Consider the following 15,230-nt stretch of genomic DNA (forward strand, 5'->3'; position numbering starts at 1 on the left):
TGGTAGCACTTTTAATGCATGCATTGAGTTTGTTATCATCTTAGCTGATACTGTACATACTATTCGTTATTTTCCTAAATCTGGTAGTATACAAGTTTTCGGGTCTTTTGATCCTGTTGCTATCTTCTTACGTTACCTTTCTGAATGTTCCCTACCTGAATTTTCTTCTGTAGAACTTGTGGGTGAAAATAAGGCTCTCCTGCGCAATTATAAATTTGTGATTAATATTGGGGGTGATAAGTTTATTAATCTTTCTACCTTAGCATATGCTTTAGAATCTATAGATGGTATTCGTGAGATTCTTCCCTTTCCGATAAAGTATATTAAGAATGATGCAGGTGATATTCATTCTAAAATTGCTATAATCTTTACTTCAAAGATTCGGGTACATATCTGGCCTAAATCTGGTAAGGTTAATATATTTGGCACTAAGACTGAATTGGATGCTGATATGGTTTATAAGTTCTTACAGAAGTTGTTTTCTAATCCGAATGATTTTGGGGATTTTATTTGTGATGCACCTATTCCAGATTGTGAGAGGTAAAAAAAATGGTTTCACTGAGAACTAAAAACCCTCTATTTGTAAAATCCAGCAATCGCATTCCTGACTTCTTGTTGGCATAAGACATTCGTCACATAGAGTTATAGCCAACTCATTTTTTAGTCTATCCAGCTGACTCTCGGTGGTCGGTGCAAGATTCTGATAGTATTCATTGAATTCATTCTGCTCTACTTCATCTATGTCTTCATCTGTGTCTTCGTCCATATCTTCATCTCCTTTAATATGGTAGATGCTGAATTCATTTCTATATTCATCATTAGGATTCGTGAATATTCTTTGTATATTGTAATCTATAATGTTGAATGTTGTAGGTTTCTTTTTTGATAATATTTCTACTAAGTCTAATAATGCATATGCTAATTCTTTATCCTCTGAGAAGTTCTTAATGATATCTGAAAATCTTTCATATATTGCCATCTCATCTGGTAGAATAGAATATCTTATTCGTGATAAAAGTGATGGATGTATCCATATATCATCACCTTCTAACATCTCATCAAATATTTCTACTAGCTCTTCTAATCCAGATACTAACATACTTTCTTTGCTAAATTCAGAATCTAAAGCTTTTAAATATGCTATATCTAAATACCACATTATTTCCTTTACCCATTCTTCTATGTTGAGTTCAAACTGGCCTAGTATACGTCTTAGTAATGGTCTGTATTGTGACATCTTGTAAGTCTTTTATATGTGAATCTTTTATTCAATTACATTTTTTCTCGGTATAAGGGAAATTGCTTGCCTTGCTATTCCGCTCTATTGACTCCATGGCTGGTTTCCTGGATGGGTTAATATTCCTTACCTTTTTTGGCTCCGTTGGCTTTGAAATCCTATTTCTTGTTCGGTTAATTTTTTCAGATTGTGTGGTGGTAATAGAATTGTATGGTGGTAATAAAACTATATGATGGTAACTAGATTATATGAAAAGTGGTAGGTGGATTATATGGTGGTAATTAAAATTATATGATGGTGGTAACTAGATTATATAAAGTGGTAGTTAAATTATAGTAAAAGTGGTAGGTGGATTATATGGTGGTAATTATATTATATGATGGTGGTAACTAGATTATATAAAGTGGTAGTATTTTAGATTATATGGTGGGGGTGAGCCAGAATTGGGGTTTTCATACTACTTAAGATCACTCTTAATGGTAGATTGCGTGATGAATCAAGTGACACCTGAAAAAGTAATTTCTGATAACAACAAGCGCACAAAAGATACTGAAAGTACGAATAGTAGGGCAAGGAGATTGGTTAAAGGATAGATGTCTAGTTTAGGGTTTTTTTATTGTTCCTCATGTATGTAGATAGGTATCGCCTTTAACAGGCATTTCATTATATATATATATTTTTTCATATGTATAGTATGTTTTCTTTACAAAGCTCTAATAAAATAAAATTGGGTTAGCAAAGAAAAATCCTGAACGAGACTTACCATAAGAAGTAAGATTTTCCATTATTTTTTTTTTTTTTTTATAACAAAGGAAAAATTTTATTAAAAAAAAATTTGAAAACTCAAATTATACATCATGATTACTCTAGCTATTAAACAAGATCGAATAAAAACTAGTGAAAAGTTGGTGACTTAAGATTTTATGTTCAAAGGAACTATCTACCATCATGCCTGCCCAAATAGGTTCTTAAAATTTGCTAATAACAAAGCTAAAAGCAACAATACTACTATTCGTACATCCTTTGGTGAATAACCATGAGAGACTTTTCCACCACAACACCTTGAAATACTCCACAACTACATAGAAATAATAAAATTTTTCTATGCATAAGTAACAAACTATATAAAATAAAACACAATACAACACCAATTTCTAAATGTTACTATAATTTGTTATAAAAAAAAAAGTCATATGATAAATAACAACACATAACATTTAAATTTTTCAAAAGCTACCAATAATTTTCTTAAAAAATAACCGCATACATATAAAAAAAAGGTATACAAAAACAGTAAATACGGCTGAAAACTATAAATAAAGTTTTCAAATTAAAATTTCTAAAAATAAAAATCAAAAATCATTTTTCAAAAATAAAACTGAAAATACATGCGAGTGAAAAAATACAGGACCATTGTCAAAAAATAATTTTTCAAAAAACTGAGAGCCTACGGGATCAGCAAAATATCCGATAAAAGCTTACTGTGAACTTACGGGAACAGAGCCTATTGAGAGCCAACGGGATCAACTATCAAATATATAATTTTCCATAAAGACGTAATAAAAATATGATCCAAAACTTAAAACAAACACATGATAAAATTTCATATTTGACTACTAATAAATCTCGATCAACAAAAACTATTGGTTGATCTTCAATTTTCGATCTACTAATAAATCTCGATCGGCAAACAATATTGCTTTGATTTTCAATTTTTCAATGAAATACACGACAGGAAATTGCCTAAAATATTTATTGATCATCAAGGTCACGTGTATACTCCAGAAAATTTTCCCATGAAAGAAAGACAATATTCTTTAACAAAGAAAAAAAAAAGGGAAAATATAAAAAATTTCAAATGTAAAATATAAAATATTAAACATTTCAATAAATACATAAAGTTTTAAAAGAAAAAAAATCTAATAAAACTAAAATGCCTCTTTCTAAATAAACTTGTAAAATTGTTTTTTGTAATTTTCGAACTAAGCGTCAAAATAAATTAACTAGTATAACACACTAGTATTCTTAAGCCAAGTAAAAGGGCCCACTGCATATTTGTGGAAATTATTTTTCGTATATTATCAAAATACTATAAAGTTTTTTCTTTTACAAAAAAACTATTGCTACCAACAACTGGCTTAAAAACTGCGCTATCATAAAAAACAAGAAATAAAAGAAAGAGTTTAGGTTTACAAAAAAGGGACAACTCTTAACAGAATACTTTACAACCATATAAAACACAAGAACAAGTAAAAAGAATGTAAAAAAATAAATTTATATTTTTCTAAAAAATTTTTATAAAATTTCGAGTCATTTTAATCCCCAGCAAAGGCATATGTGTTCTTCAAAAATTTTTGGTATGTAAAGGAAGGAGAAAGAGTTTTTTCCCGATCAAGATTTTCCATTATTTGGCGATAGTATGATTTTGAAGTGGTGATCATCCTGCATGACCTTCCTTATTCATTCACTTTTTCGCTTAATTTGTAGTTTGTCCTCTGATCTTCATGCAGATTTTCATCTTTTTGGGAATGCACCATGTGAACTTCGTAGTTGAATCTTATACTATAGCTATATAGCTATATAGCTATAGCTATAGCTATTGCTATTGCTATTGCTATTGCTATAGCTATATAGCTATATAGCTATTGCTATTGCTATAGACGTTGTTATTGCAATATTGCAATATTGCAATATTGCTTCTTTGATATCATTAGAATAAAATTACAAAATATTCATTTTTGTGCCACTTTTACTACATATTAACTTGCGGCATCAAGCAATAAGTTTTATATTTGTATTTAATTTTGTTGATCGTTATTGATTTTCAAAGAAATAAAATATTCAAATATATTTCTTTTTTTCGTTAAAAAAATTAAAACGTGTAGATGATCATGCAGATCTTGTGATAATCAATTAAAAAGTGTTAGACGAAATTTTTTTTCAAAAATTTAAAATTTTTTCTTTTTTTATAAAACATCATAAATTTTTTTTACATTTTTTTCTATTTGTAAGATTAAATATTTGGATATTACATAATTACAAATTAAATTTATAAGACTTTCTTTTAGAAAATAATGTGATATTTCATAAAAAATATTTTTTCTTACTATTTTTATTTTAAACTACTTGAATTTATAATTAATGAAAGAATTAATTTAAAATTCATGTTATTTCAAATTTTTGTCAACTCAGTTCTTAATTTTCATATTACATTTTTTTTATATAAAATTTTTTTAAATTAAACTTCTTTTCCAAATACATTATAATCTTCACTTTGGACAAATGAAATTAACTTTATTTATTAATTAAAAGTTGTTCAGGCAGGTTGAAACCACTTGAATATTAATTTTCATGAATGTAGGTGTAGTGCTTAAAGAAGATTGCATTTTTCTTGATAATATTAACTCTCTTTTCTATTTTTTTTTAATTTAGAGCGTAATATCTCCACTTTGGACAAATGAAATCAACTTCATTTATTAATTGAAAGTTGTTCAGGCAGGTTGAAACCACTTGAATATTAATTTTCATGAATGTAGGTGTAGTTCTTAGAGAAAATTGCATTTTTGTTGATGATATTAACTCTCTTTTCTATTTTTTAATTTAGAGCGTAATATCTCCACTTTGGACAAATGAAATCAACTTTATTTATTAATTGAAAGTTGTTCAGGCAGGTTGAAACCACTTGAATATTAATTTTCATGAATGTAGGTGTAGTGCTTAGAGAAGATTGCATTTTTGTTAATGATATTAACTCTCTTTTCTATTTTTTTAATTTAGAGCGTAATATCTCCACTTTGAACAAATGAAATCAACTTCATTTATTAATTGAAAGTTGTTCAGGCAGATTAAAAGCACTTGAATATTAATTTTCATGAATGTAGGTGTAGTGCTTAAAGAAGATTGCATTTTTCTTGATGATATTAACTCTCTTTTCTATTTTTTTTTAATTTAGAGCGTAATATCTCCACTTTGGACAAATGAAATCAACTTCATTTATTAATTGAAAGTTGTTCAGGCAGGTTGAAACCACTTGAATATTAATTTTCATGAATGTAGGTGTAGTGCTTATAGAAGATTGCATTTTTGTTGATGATATTAACTCTCTTTTCTTTTTCTTTAATTTAGAGCGTAATATCTCCACTTTGGACAAATGAAATCAACTTTATTTATTAATTAAAAGTTGTTCAGGCAGGTTAAAAGCACTTGAATATTAATTTTCATAAAATTTTATTTTTTTGTAGCTGTATTAACTTTAAAACACTTATTACAACTTACGTCATTATTTTATTTATTTATTTTATTTTATTTTATTACTAGAAGATACGTCATTATTTTAAATAATAAGAATTAATTTATATTATTGGCTAATTATAATCACATGATACTAAGGATTTTTTTTTATTTTTATATTTGATTTAATAATTTAGTAAAATATTATTAAAATCAAATTCATATAAATGCAACTAATATTAATAATTGTAATTTAAGCAGTAAATTCATTAACCAAATCGTGTAAATTCTATGCTTAAATTATGTAATTTCTGTGATCAAATCAATATAAATTCGGCATAAATTATGGTCAAATCATGCAAAATGATACATTTTTGTGATATGGAATTGTGCATTTTTCCGTATCCCTATATAGATTAGAAACATTATTTTTAAGAAAAAATTGTATAAAACCTTATTAAAAACATGATTTTTTATAGGTTTAATTATAATAAAATTTTATTATTTGGTAATATTTTACATACAATTCAATTTATTTATATCAAAAAATTTTTTTAATTATAAATGTTATGTTTGGGGGACGAAGTCCCCTGGCAAATCGCATATTCTAGTTATTGGTTAAATTTCAAAAAAAGTAGACATTCCGATTTCTGATGTTTTACGATAATCCGTTAAACTAACTGTTTATCCATCTATCCGATTCTTTTAAAAAAATTTTATCTGGATAACGGATATCCGATAATTATCCGGATAAACGCTTATCAGATTGACACACTAGAGATGATATGTGTCATGAACATATTGATGATATTACAGTAAAGAAGACTTTACATTGCGTTTGAAAAAATTAAAGAAATCAGATAATATTCTTGACTTATTTTTATTCATGTAATTTTATTTTCACGTTCAGATAATAATAATATTATTTATCTTATATCTAGATTAAAAGAACACTACTATTATTATTGTAATTTTTTTTTAAAAAAAAGTCAAAAATATGAATTCATCATTTATAATTGACTTGAAATAAATAAATTTAATGTTTGAACCATTAATCATTATGCACTGATACACATTTATGTAAAATGATTTTCAAGTGTTAAAACTACTACACGCTAGACATGTTTTACGATGCAATGTCTTTAAAGGCTTTTAACCAATAACGTCATAGAACATTAGAATATGCAAATATTTTGTATAGTATTTTGGAAACTTATGGTTTTAATAGGACTAAATTACTTTGTTCTAGAAAGATAATCGTTCTTGCATAATTTACATAATTTTGGAATATTAATAATATGCGAATATAATTGTTTAGAATAGTTTTACAATTAACTTCACGTAGGAACAAATAGAAGAAAAAACCAATGAGATGTAGTACAATATCTTGTTATTATTCAATCTACTTTTTTTTAATGAAATTACTATATTTGGTGTTCATTGTGAGGTTTAGAATGATTATACTACAAAAGTAATTATACATCTCAATTTGTCGTACACGGTTAATTTTTTGACCGTTTCCTTTCTTGTTAATTTGTACTTTCCATCATTATCTTCTATGCTGAAAGATTTATTTTTATTACGCCAATTACTTAGATATTTCCACTAGTTAGTCATATGAATTACAAACTAAATAAATAAACGGACTTTTCCGTAGTACTATGGTAAATCCTTAAGATTCCATGAGAAAATCTAGAAATACTTTCCGTATTACCAACAAAAGGTTCAAACTCCTGGTAATTCAGATATAAATAAAAATACGTATTTCAAATTTTCCAAATTCATTGTCTTATCGATACTTGTTTATAACATATATTAATTAACTTAATAAAATGGAAATTGTAAATACAAATGATGAAAATTCTTTCGATCCAACACCAAGATTAAAATCTAGTCCTATACAAATTAAATTTATTTCTTTTAATGTGAATGATGAAAATTGTGTTTATTGTGGAGAAAAATATATTAAAGCGCTTTTAAGTTACCAATATTATTGCCAAAAATGTTTATCACGTTATATTAATGATATAACCGAAAATGATATTTATTTGGATGTACACTATACAATGGACTTGGAATGTAGTGAACATGAAATAAGTAGGACAAAAATACCACAAAGTATTCAAGAATGCTGTGGAAATTGTGTGAGAATTTTATGTTTTAAACAAACAAATGGATATATTATTGATTTTTACCTTGATGAAAACGATCGCACTCTAAACAATAAGGTGATTGAAAGTGAACAAAATTGTAAATTATGTGGAAAGTCAATATATCAAGGAATATATGAATGGTATACTGACGCTAAATTATGCTCAGATTGTTATTTAATTTCTTCTGGATTGATAGAATCAACCTTGGATAAAAAGCAAATTTCAATTCTTTACTTACCATGGTGGCATAATAATCATAAGTGCAATATTTGTAATTCAGAGTTAACATTTACATCAGACTGTCAAAAGTATTGTGCATATTGTATTATATTTTATGTTGGATGCAGATATTGTTTAACAACAAACATTCTTTTTGGACCTACGGATCAATCTCAATGTAAAAAATGCAAAAGAAAATCGCCCATAAATAGTGTTATCGATGATTTTCTTTTTAATAATAATCTTATAACATGCGATAGTTTAGATTATTTGAAGTCAGCTGAATTTGAAAATATTGTAAAAAACATTAATAAATATTTTACACCAGATAATATATTACGGTCTATATTTAAAGAAAAAAAACAAGCAAAACAAAATGATAAGTGGATACCATATTCTCAATTTAAAGATGTAAAAGAAATGACAAAGGGAGGATATGGTATTATATATACAGCAACTTGGTCAAATAAAAATAATAAAAATGAAATTGTCATTTTAAAAAGATTTGAAAATTCTAAAAATAATGGCAAATATTTCTTAAATGAGGTAAAATATTTTAAATATTTCTTATATAATTTATATTAAATAAACTAAATTTTTAATTTAATTTATCTTTAAATTTAAATAGTTAAAATCATATTATCATTGTTTTAAAGACGAAAAGGGTCATATCATTGAAACTTATGGCTTTACAAAAGTTCCTGAATTAGAAGATTACATATTAGTTATGAAATATGCATCAGGAGGGGATTTACATAAGCATTTGCAGAAGGATTTTGAACGTATTACATGGAATAGAGAAAAATTACGTATTTTACATCAAATTTCAATGGGGTATTTATATTTTATATACAGTATTTATTAATTTTTTAAATTTAAGTTATTAATTTTTTTTATATCTTTTAGACTTGAAACTATTCATAATAAAGAATTTATGCATCGAGATTTCCATAGTGGAAACATATTATTTGATCCAAAAGGTAAAAGAACATTAAATGAAAATTGGAGATCTAGGATTATCACAAGCTGTAAATAGTGAATCATCAAATAATGAAGTATATGGAGTAATACCTTACATTGCACCGGAAATATTTAGAGGGTCTATATTTTCTAAAGAAGCTGATATTTATAGTTTGGGTATGATTATGTGGGAACTTACAACAGGTTGTAAACCCTTTGATAATGTTAAACATGATCATCATCTCATTTATAAAATTCTTGACGGAGAACGACCTAAAATTACAGAAGATACACCAGAATGTTATGCTAATTTAATGAAAAGTTGTTGGGATGCTGATCCTAAAAAAAGACCTTCTATAAAAGACATTCGTTTGACTTTTGGTAGGTGGACATTTAAAAGGGTTAATGATGAAGAATTTAGACAAGGTGAAGCAAAAAGAGCGAAATTAATAAAATCAAAGAAGATTGGGCCGGAATTTGCTGAAAAACGTCATTTAGAAGCTATTTATACAAGCAGGCCATTAAGTGCTTTAATTTCTAAATGTTCATCCATATATTCATTTTCAACAATTTCATTTGGTAAGCGGTGTATTTCAAAAAAAAAAAACTTAAAAATGTCATCTATAAACTGTAATTTATAAGAAATATGTTATACTCCTTAGATTCCAATTATATCTCAGAATTAGAGAATAATAAAGACATTGAAAGGTATTTAAAATAAAAAAATTTATTTTGAATTATGTAATTAATTATTCGAATTTATTAATTTCCGTTTAGTTTATCAGGACCGGGAAAACCTATAATGGAGGTCACTGTAGTACCCGGCACACTAGTAAAATCCATTGAATTTTTTATATATACAATTTTTAATGAAGCCAAAATGTGTGGATTAAACTTATCTGTTTAAGTTTAGAGTTGAATGCATGATTTATACACTCAATTTAGATTTTTATATATTCTGTGTAACACAAAAAGGTGGTTCGCATAATTAGTAAATTTTTTAAAAAGTGGTTCGCGTTATTATAAAATTTTTTTCGGAAAATTTAATGATCTCAGTTAATATTGATATTAAAAGAATAATTTATGATTCATTTTATTTTTCAGACATTTCTGTATGATTTGTTAGATTTTTAGTTTAATTAAGAAAAATTTTTATTAATTTGGGCAAAACCATCATTTTACTATTGTCCGGTGACCTTTATTATAAGTTTTCCCGGTCCTAGTTTATCGCTACAAAATTTAAATTCTAATTACATCTCAGAAGAATTAGAGCTTGATATAGACATTGAAAGGTATTTCAAATAACAAAAAGAAAAAAAAAATTCTTAAATGATACAACTAATTATTTGGATTTATTAATTTTTAATTAGTTTATCATCTCAAAATTTAAGTTCTACAATTCAAAATTTAGATTCTAGATATATCTCAGCAGAATTAGAGCTTGATATAAACACTGAAAGGTATTTAAAATAATGATAAAAAAATGCTTTTAAATGACACAATTAATTATTATTTAATTTACCGTATAATTTTTTACTTAGTTTCAAATCACAAAATTTAAGTTCTACAATTCAAAAATTTTCAACCTTTTTAAAAAAAGAAGAAATGAAGAATTTTTAAATGTAGAACCTCATGACAATAGTGGTAAATATTCATTTGGCTCGATGTTATTTTATTCTACTTTCATTTTAATCAATTACATTAATATTTAATTTTTTTCATTTAAATCAAATATAAAATATTATTTATAGGAAAACGTATTAAAACTAATTTTAATTATCCATAGAACTATAGAAGTAAAATATTTCATTATCCTGCAGATACAGAGTGTATAGAAATATTTAATAATTTTTTATTGGACTTTCTCACTATAATAATTTAAAAAATTATTGATTTATTATTATTTTTTTTTGGCTGTATTATTTTTATTATAAAATATATTTAAATAAAAAAAAGGAATATTTATTTTTACTACATCGCAGACTGGCCTGATCCAAACCTAAAAGGCGAAAGAACAAAAAAAAAAGTTAGGACTGATCGAAAAAAAATAATTAGGAAAAGAATATTACTATATAGTTTATAGAGAGAAAAAAAATTAAAAAAAATCCGGTTAAAGAAACAAAATCAGTTAGTCAGTTAAAAGAAAAAACCAAAAGAAAAAAAAATATATATATATTGAAAAAAAAATTTTCGGTTTATGCTGCGGCTAATCGCATCTCAAGCCATAAATTCACAAAGGAATAATATCTATTCAAGAACGTTTTAGTTAGTATATATATAATACAACGCATCTCAACAAAAGGAATACAAATTTGAAAATGGGAGTCATACTCTTCAAAGTAATCATTGAACCTGCCTCTTGATCTTGAGGATCTTACGAGGACCCCTCATTATTGACAGGACTTGTAGACATATTCGGAATCGGGTTTTCTTCTAGTGCTGATGGAAGATTTTGGTTTTGCGATTGACTCATTTGGGCTAAGTACTGGTCCTACTCCTTTCACCGGTTGATTGAGCATTCATCCATGGCAAATTTAACGATTGACCATTAGTATTATTACGGTTGGTAGACACCAATGATATGTCCTCCAATTTAACTACGTGCTTTCCAGCGGTTATTTCTTCTTGGGTCGTATCATCAATTACCGGAGGTTCATATTGAATCAAACCCACGATAATGGCCGTTGTGGACTTCATGTTTTGATTGATGGAATTGGTTTTATTCGAAAGATATCTAATGTTTGGATCGTGATTAACTTTAACCCAAAACTCCCGGGTTCTCAGTCTCCAAGGTTTTCCTCGACATAAAATTCCAATACAGAGCTTCCATTGACATTTCTGACAGTTTTGGTAGTGATACCTACCAACATAACACTCAAGCATTGTATCCCATCGATCACCTTAATAGAGGTCGCGTTGATCTTATTATTTTATCAAATAATAAAGATAATGTTTAGCAATTTAGTAATAGAAAAATAATATTAATTTTATAAAAACTCATCGTATACCATCTTCCGCAGGCTACAAATTTCCTCCTTAAACATATCACGTCCCCCCTTTTCAAAATTAGGGTTCCGATCGGTTTCGGTAATTACCGAACCGAACCGATCGGTTTTCGGTTTTCGGTCGGTAATTGCATCAAAAATTACCGACCTAACACTTCGGTAATTTACCGATCGGTTCGGTAATTTCGGTTTTCGGTATCGGTTTTATCATTTATCGAACTGATTTACCGATCTGACTTTATATTTTGTGATTGGCAAACTGATAATCTTTTTTAGTCCATATATATATAGTTTTTTTTTAATTTTTCTTTTTTTTACAGCAAATTTCAAAATATACGGGACACTTGAGAAATTTGATTGTCGGGTTGTCGGGTAGCCGGGTTACTCGGCAGTAGGTTGTTTATTAGAAAAGTATAAATAACACGTGACGAGTATAATGAATAGTAGTATATCAGATTATATAATAACCTACTGCCGAGTAACCCGGCTACCCGACAACCCGACAATCAAATTTCTCAAGTGTCCCGTATATTTTGAAATTTGCTGTAAATAGTAACGCGTTTATTATTAATTGATAACAATCATACAATAGATTACAATTTTATATAAACACCTAGCGTATACTAAATCCAAGGATCTCAATCTTAAATTTGTTTATTGATAGGATTTATTTTTTATATAGGTTTTGTAATAAATACATCGAGGAGTAGTAAATTCGGTAAATCGGTATCGGTAATCGGTAATTACCGGCCGGTTTCGGTTATACAGTTTACCGATATCGAAAATTCGGTAAATTATCGATTACCGATACCGAAATTCGGTTTCGGTTTCGGTATGACTCAAACCGAAACCGAACCGTACCGATCGGAACCCTATTCAAAATCTTCAATCTGAGTCTCAATATTCTTGTCTGAAGGAATAAATGCTTTTATCCTTTTTATCTTCAAATAAATTATTTTCGTCGTCCAACCTTGACACAGCCGTAATCTCTTTAACCGTATATTCTTGTGTAAGTCTTTCGTTGGAATCATGTATGTAACAATTGTAGAAATCTTAGATGGCATTTTTTTTTGTATAATATTTTCGTTAATAAACACTGAAAATAATACCTATTTTACGATGTTAACCATATTATTTTTTTTTCAAATTAATTCAAATTAAAAAAATTCTTTCTCAAAAAAAATTTTCGTGAGGCTTCAATCAATATTATCAAAAAAAAAAAAATTTCACGAGGCTTCAACAATTTTTCCATAATTTATACTTTCTTATACGGACATACAATACAGTTTTTTTCGCAGGAATCATCAATTAACTATCATTTTTTGCTATAGCTCTACTTAAAATAGAAAAAAATCATATATTTTGCAAGTTAAAAAGCCAGTTTTAAAAAAAAAATTTTTTTTTTTGACACGTAATATTGTTTCAGATCAAACATTTTTTTCTCAAGTGTTTGATTATGCAAAAAAAAAATCTTAATATTTCTTAATATGGAACGAAATGATAAAATTTACAAGATAAAAGCTAGTATTTGAAATAAAATGACTTTTTTTTTCCGAGAGTTGCCATAATCGTATGGGACAATAGGTTAATATAATAGTTCATTCAATAAATCATATACAAGCCCACTTAATTTTCACATTCACAAGGGGTATAACAAATTAAATCTACTGTATCACACGTTACACGTAACATATTTATTTTATTATTACAAAAAAAATAATATGCGTTCTATGGAGGGAGAGTGAGGTGAAATAATATATAATCCACACAGAATCGAAAGGAAATACGATTACATAAATAACACTTGCGTTACAAGGTAGTGTAGGACTTGTTCTATATCCTACGATAACTTAATCGTTATTTTTCTTTTTTTTAATTTTTTTATAATTATGGTTTTAACTTTGATTTAATTCTGAATAATAATAAAATGTTAAAGAAATATCTTTATAATAAATGTTAAATACACATTTTATTAGTCCGAGGTGTAACGAAGAACTATATACTTCTACGAAACTAAAAAGGATAAATTATATTTATAAATTACGTATATACGTAATTATTATAAGCATAGAGAAAAAAAGTAGAGCTTGGTGCAAAAATTAAACTCGGAAAAGTTATTAAGTTTATACTGATTTACTTAAAACTTAAATATGTTAAACTCGGTTTTATTATTTTCTTTAAATTTTGCATCAAAAAACACATTTAAGTGACACGTTCTAGAATAAAGTTCTCTGGACATGTAACTATTAAAAAATAACTATAAATTAAATTGTAAAATAAACTATTTTTAATGAAATTGTTAATTCTCATTAAATTATTTAAACCCTCTTGTTAATTGACATTTATTTTATTATTGCTATTTATTGAATTTCATTATTACTTCTTCATATAAAATACTATTATGAGTTGGCATGAAATACTTTTTCTTAACATTATTAAGCAACACCATTTTTCATTGTACAATCATTGTTCAAGCATCACTTATTATATCACTTAAATGAATTCCCGAAATTTTTTCATACAAAAAAATTATAATTCAAGAAGGTTTTATAGATATACTTTTTTATTCAAGTTATACGCAGACGAAAAATAAGTTCATTTTTACACATAGCAGCTTCATTTAAAGCCAATAAAAAAAAAAGTTAATTTTGCTGTTGTTTAGCGAAATAAATGTACATAAAATAATTGTAAGAGTGAAATTAAAAACTGGGTTAGGTTCAGGAAGCTTTAATGAATAATTTATTAGAATTTTTGATATTGGTGAGAAGGCAAAGGGTATAGAATTATAATCTTAAAATCCGTTATATTTATTAATCGTAAAAATAAAAAGTATTCTCAAGCTTTTAAAATTCTTAATTTGTTATTGATTGTGTTGCTTTCTATGACATCATTATCCAATCATATTGTGAGAATTTCTAAACCAATATTGGCCAATTCTTTCTACATATAGCGCCAATAAAATATAATTTTCTCATTAAATTAAAGAATTACAAAATGATAAATCGAAATTTTATAACCTTTTTATAGATTAGGCTTTTTATTACAAAGATTTATTAATCAGATTTTTTAACATAAAATATAGTTTATTTTATTGTGATAAACTTAATTATATAAATAATAAATCGAGATACAAAAATTCTATCAAAAAAAAAAGATATTAATTGTTCATAGATGCAAGCCTATTTATATTGGCAGCTACTCTAATCTTTTCATTCATCAAGATCGATTCGAACTCATAATATATTGTGCATCAATAAATAAAAGCTTGAAACCAGTTTATATAGCACAATTAACAGTCATTCTCTGTATCTTATAGTACTAAAAATTCATTGATTAAAACTTACACTTAATTCCTTTACCACTCGAAGTTTGCTACTATAATACATTTTATTTACACACTTTCCAAATTCCTAGTATCCATCATAG

The 15,230-nt window shown here is 26.6% G+C and overlaps 3 protein-coding genes across 6 annotated transcripts; 1 reads left to right on the top strand and 2 right to left on the bottom strand.

The window, feature by feature from the left end:
• Nucleotides 1-565: 565 nt before the first annotated feature.
• On the bottom strand, nucleotides 566-1,237 carry OCT59_027444 (uncharacterized protein; the record flags this gene model as incomplete). Its single annotated transcript, XM_066136977.1, has 1 exon — nucleotides 566-1,237. One exon carries the CDS (start codon nucleotides 1,235-1,237, stop codon nucleotides 566-568), a length of 672 nt encoding a protein of 223 aa, XP_065993407.1.
• A 6,062-nt stretch (nucleotides 1,238-7,299) lies between these two features.
• On the top strand, nucleotides 7,300-10,419 carry OCT59_027445 (uncharacterized protein; the record flags this gene model as incomplete). 4 transcript variants are annotated; one of them, XM_066136978.1, is made up of 8 exons in its annotated part: nucleotides 7,300-8,385; nucleotides 8,468-8,673; nucleotides 8,746-8,819; nucleotides 9,085-9,378; nucleotides 9,462-9,507; nucleotides 10,008-10,091; nucleotides 10,170-10,259; nucleotides 10,341-10,419. In XM_066136978.1, 8 exons carry the CDS (start codon nucleotides 7,300-7,302, stop codon nucleotides 10,417-10,419), a joined length of 1,959 nt encoding a protein of 652 aa, XP_065993408.1. The 4 variants fall into 4 exon arrangements, with proteins under 4 accessions (XP_065993408.1, XP_065993409.1, XP_025170358.2 ...); XM_066136979.1 differs by lacking the exons at nucleotides 10,008-10,091; nucleotides 10,170-10,259; nucleotides 10,341-10,419 and adding an exon at nucleotides 9,577-9,706; XM_025320867.2 differs by lacking the exons at nucleotides 10,008-10,091; nucleotides 10,170-10,259; nucleotides 10,341-10,419 and having other exon boundaries at nucleotides 9,462-9,520.
• Nucleotides 10,420-11,277: 858 nt separating this feature from the next.
• OCT59_027446 (uncharacterized protein) lies at nucleotides 11,278-11,682 on the bottom strand (the record flags this gene model as incomplete). Its single annotated transcript, XM_025327632.1, has 1 exon — nucleotides 11,278-11,682. The coding sequence occupies one exon, from the start codon at nucleotides 11,680-11,682 to the stop codon at nucleotides 11,278-11,280; it is 405 nt and encodes a 134-aa protein (XP_025170357.1).
• Between the last annotated feature and the right edge of the window lie 3,548 nt (nucleotides 11,683-15,230).

The sequence above is a fragment of the Rhizophagus irregularis genome, chromosome 7, assembly GCF_026210795.1.
Source record: "Rhizophagus irregularis chromosome 7, complete sequence".
Classification (NCBI taxonomy): Eukaryota; Fungi; Glomeromycota; class Glomeromycetes; order Glomerales; family Glomeraceae; genus Rhizophagus; species Rhizophagus irregularis.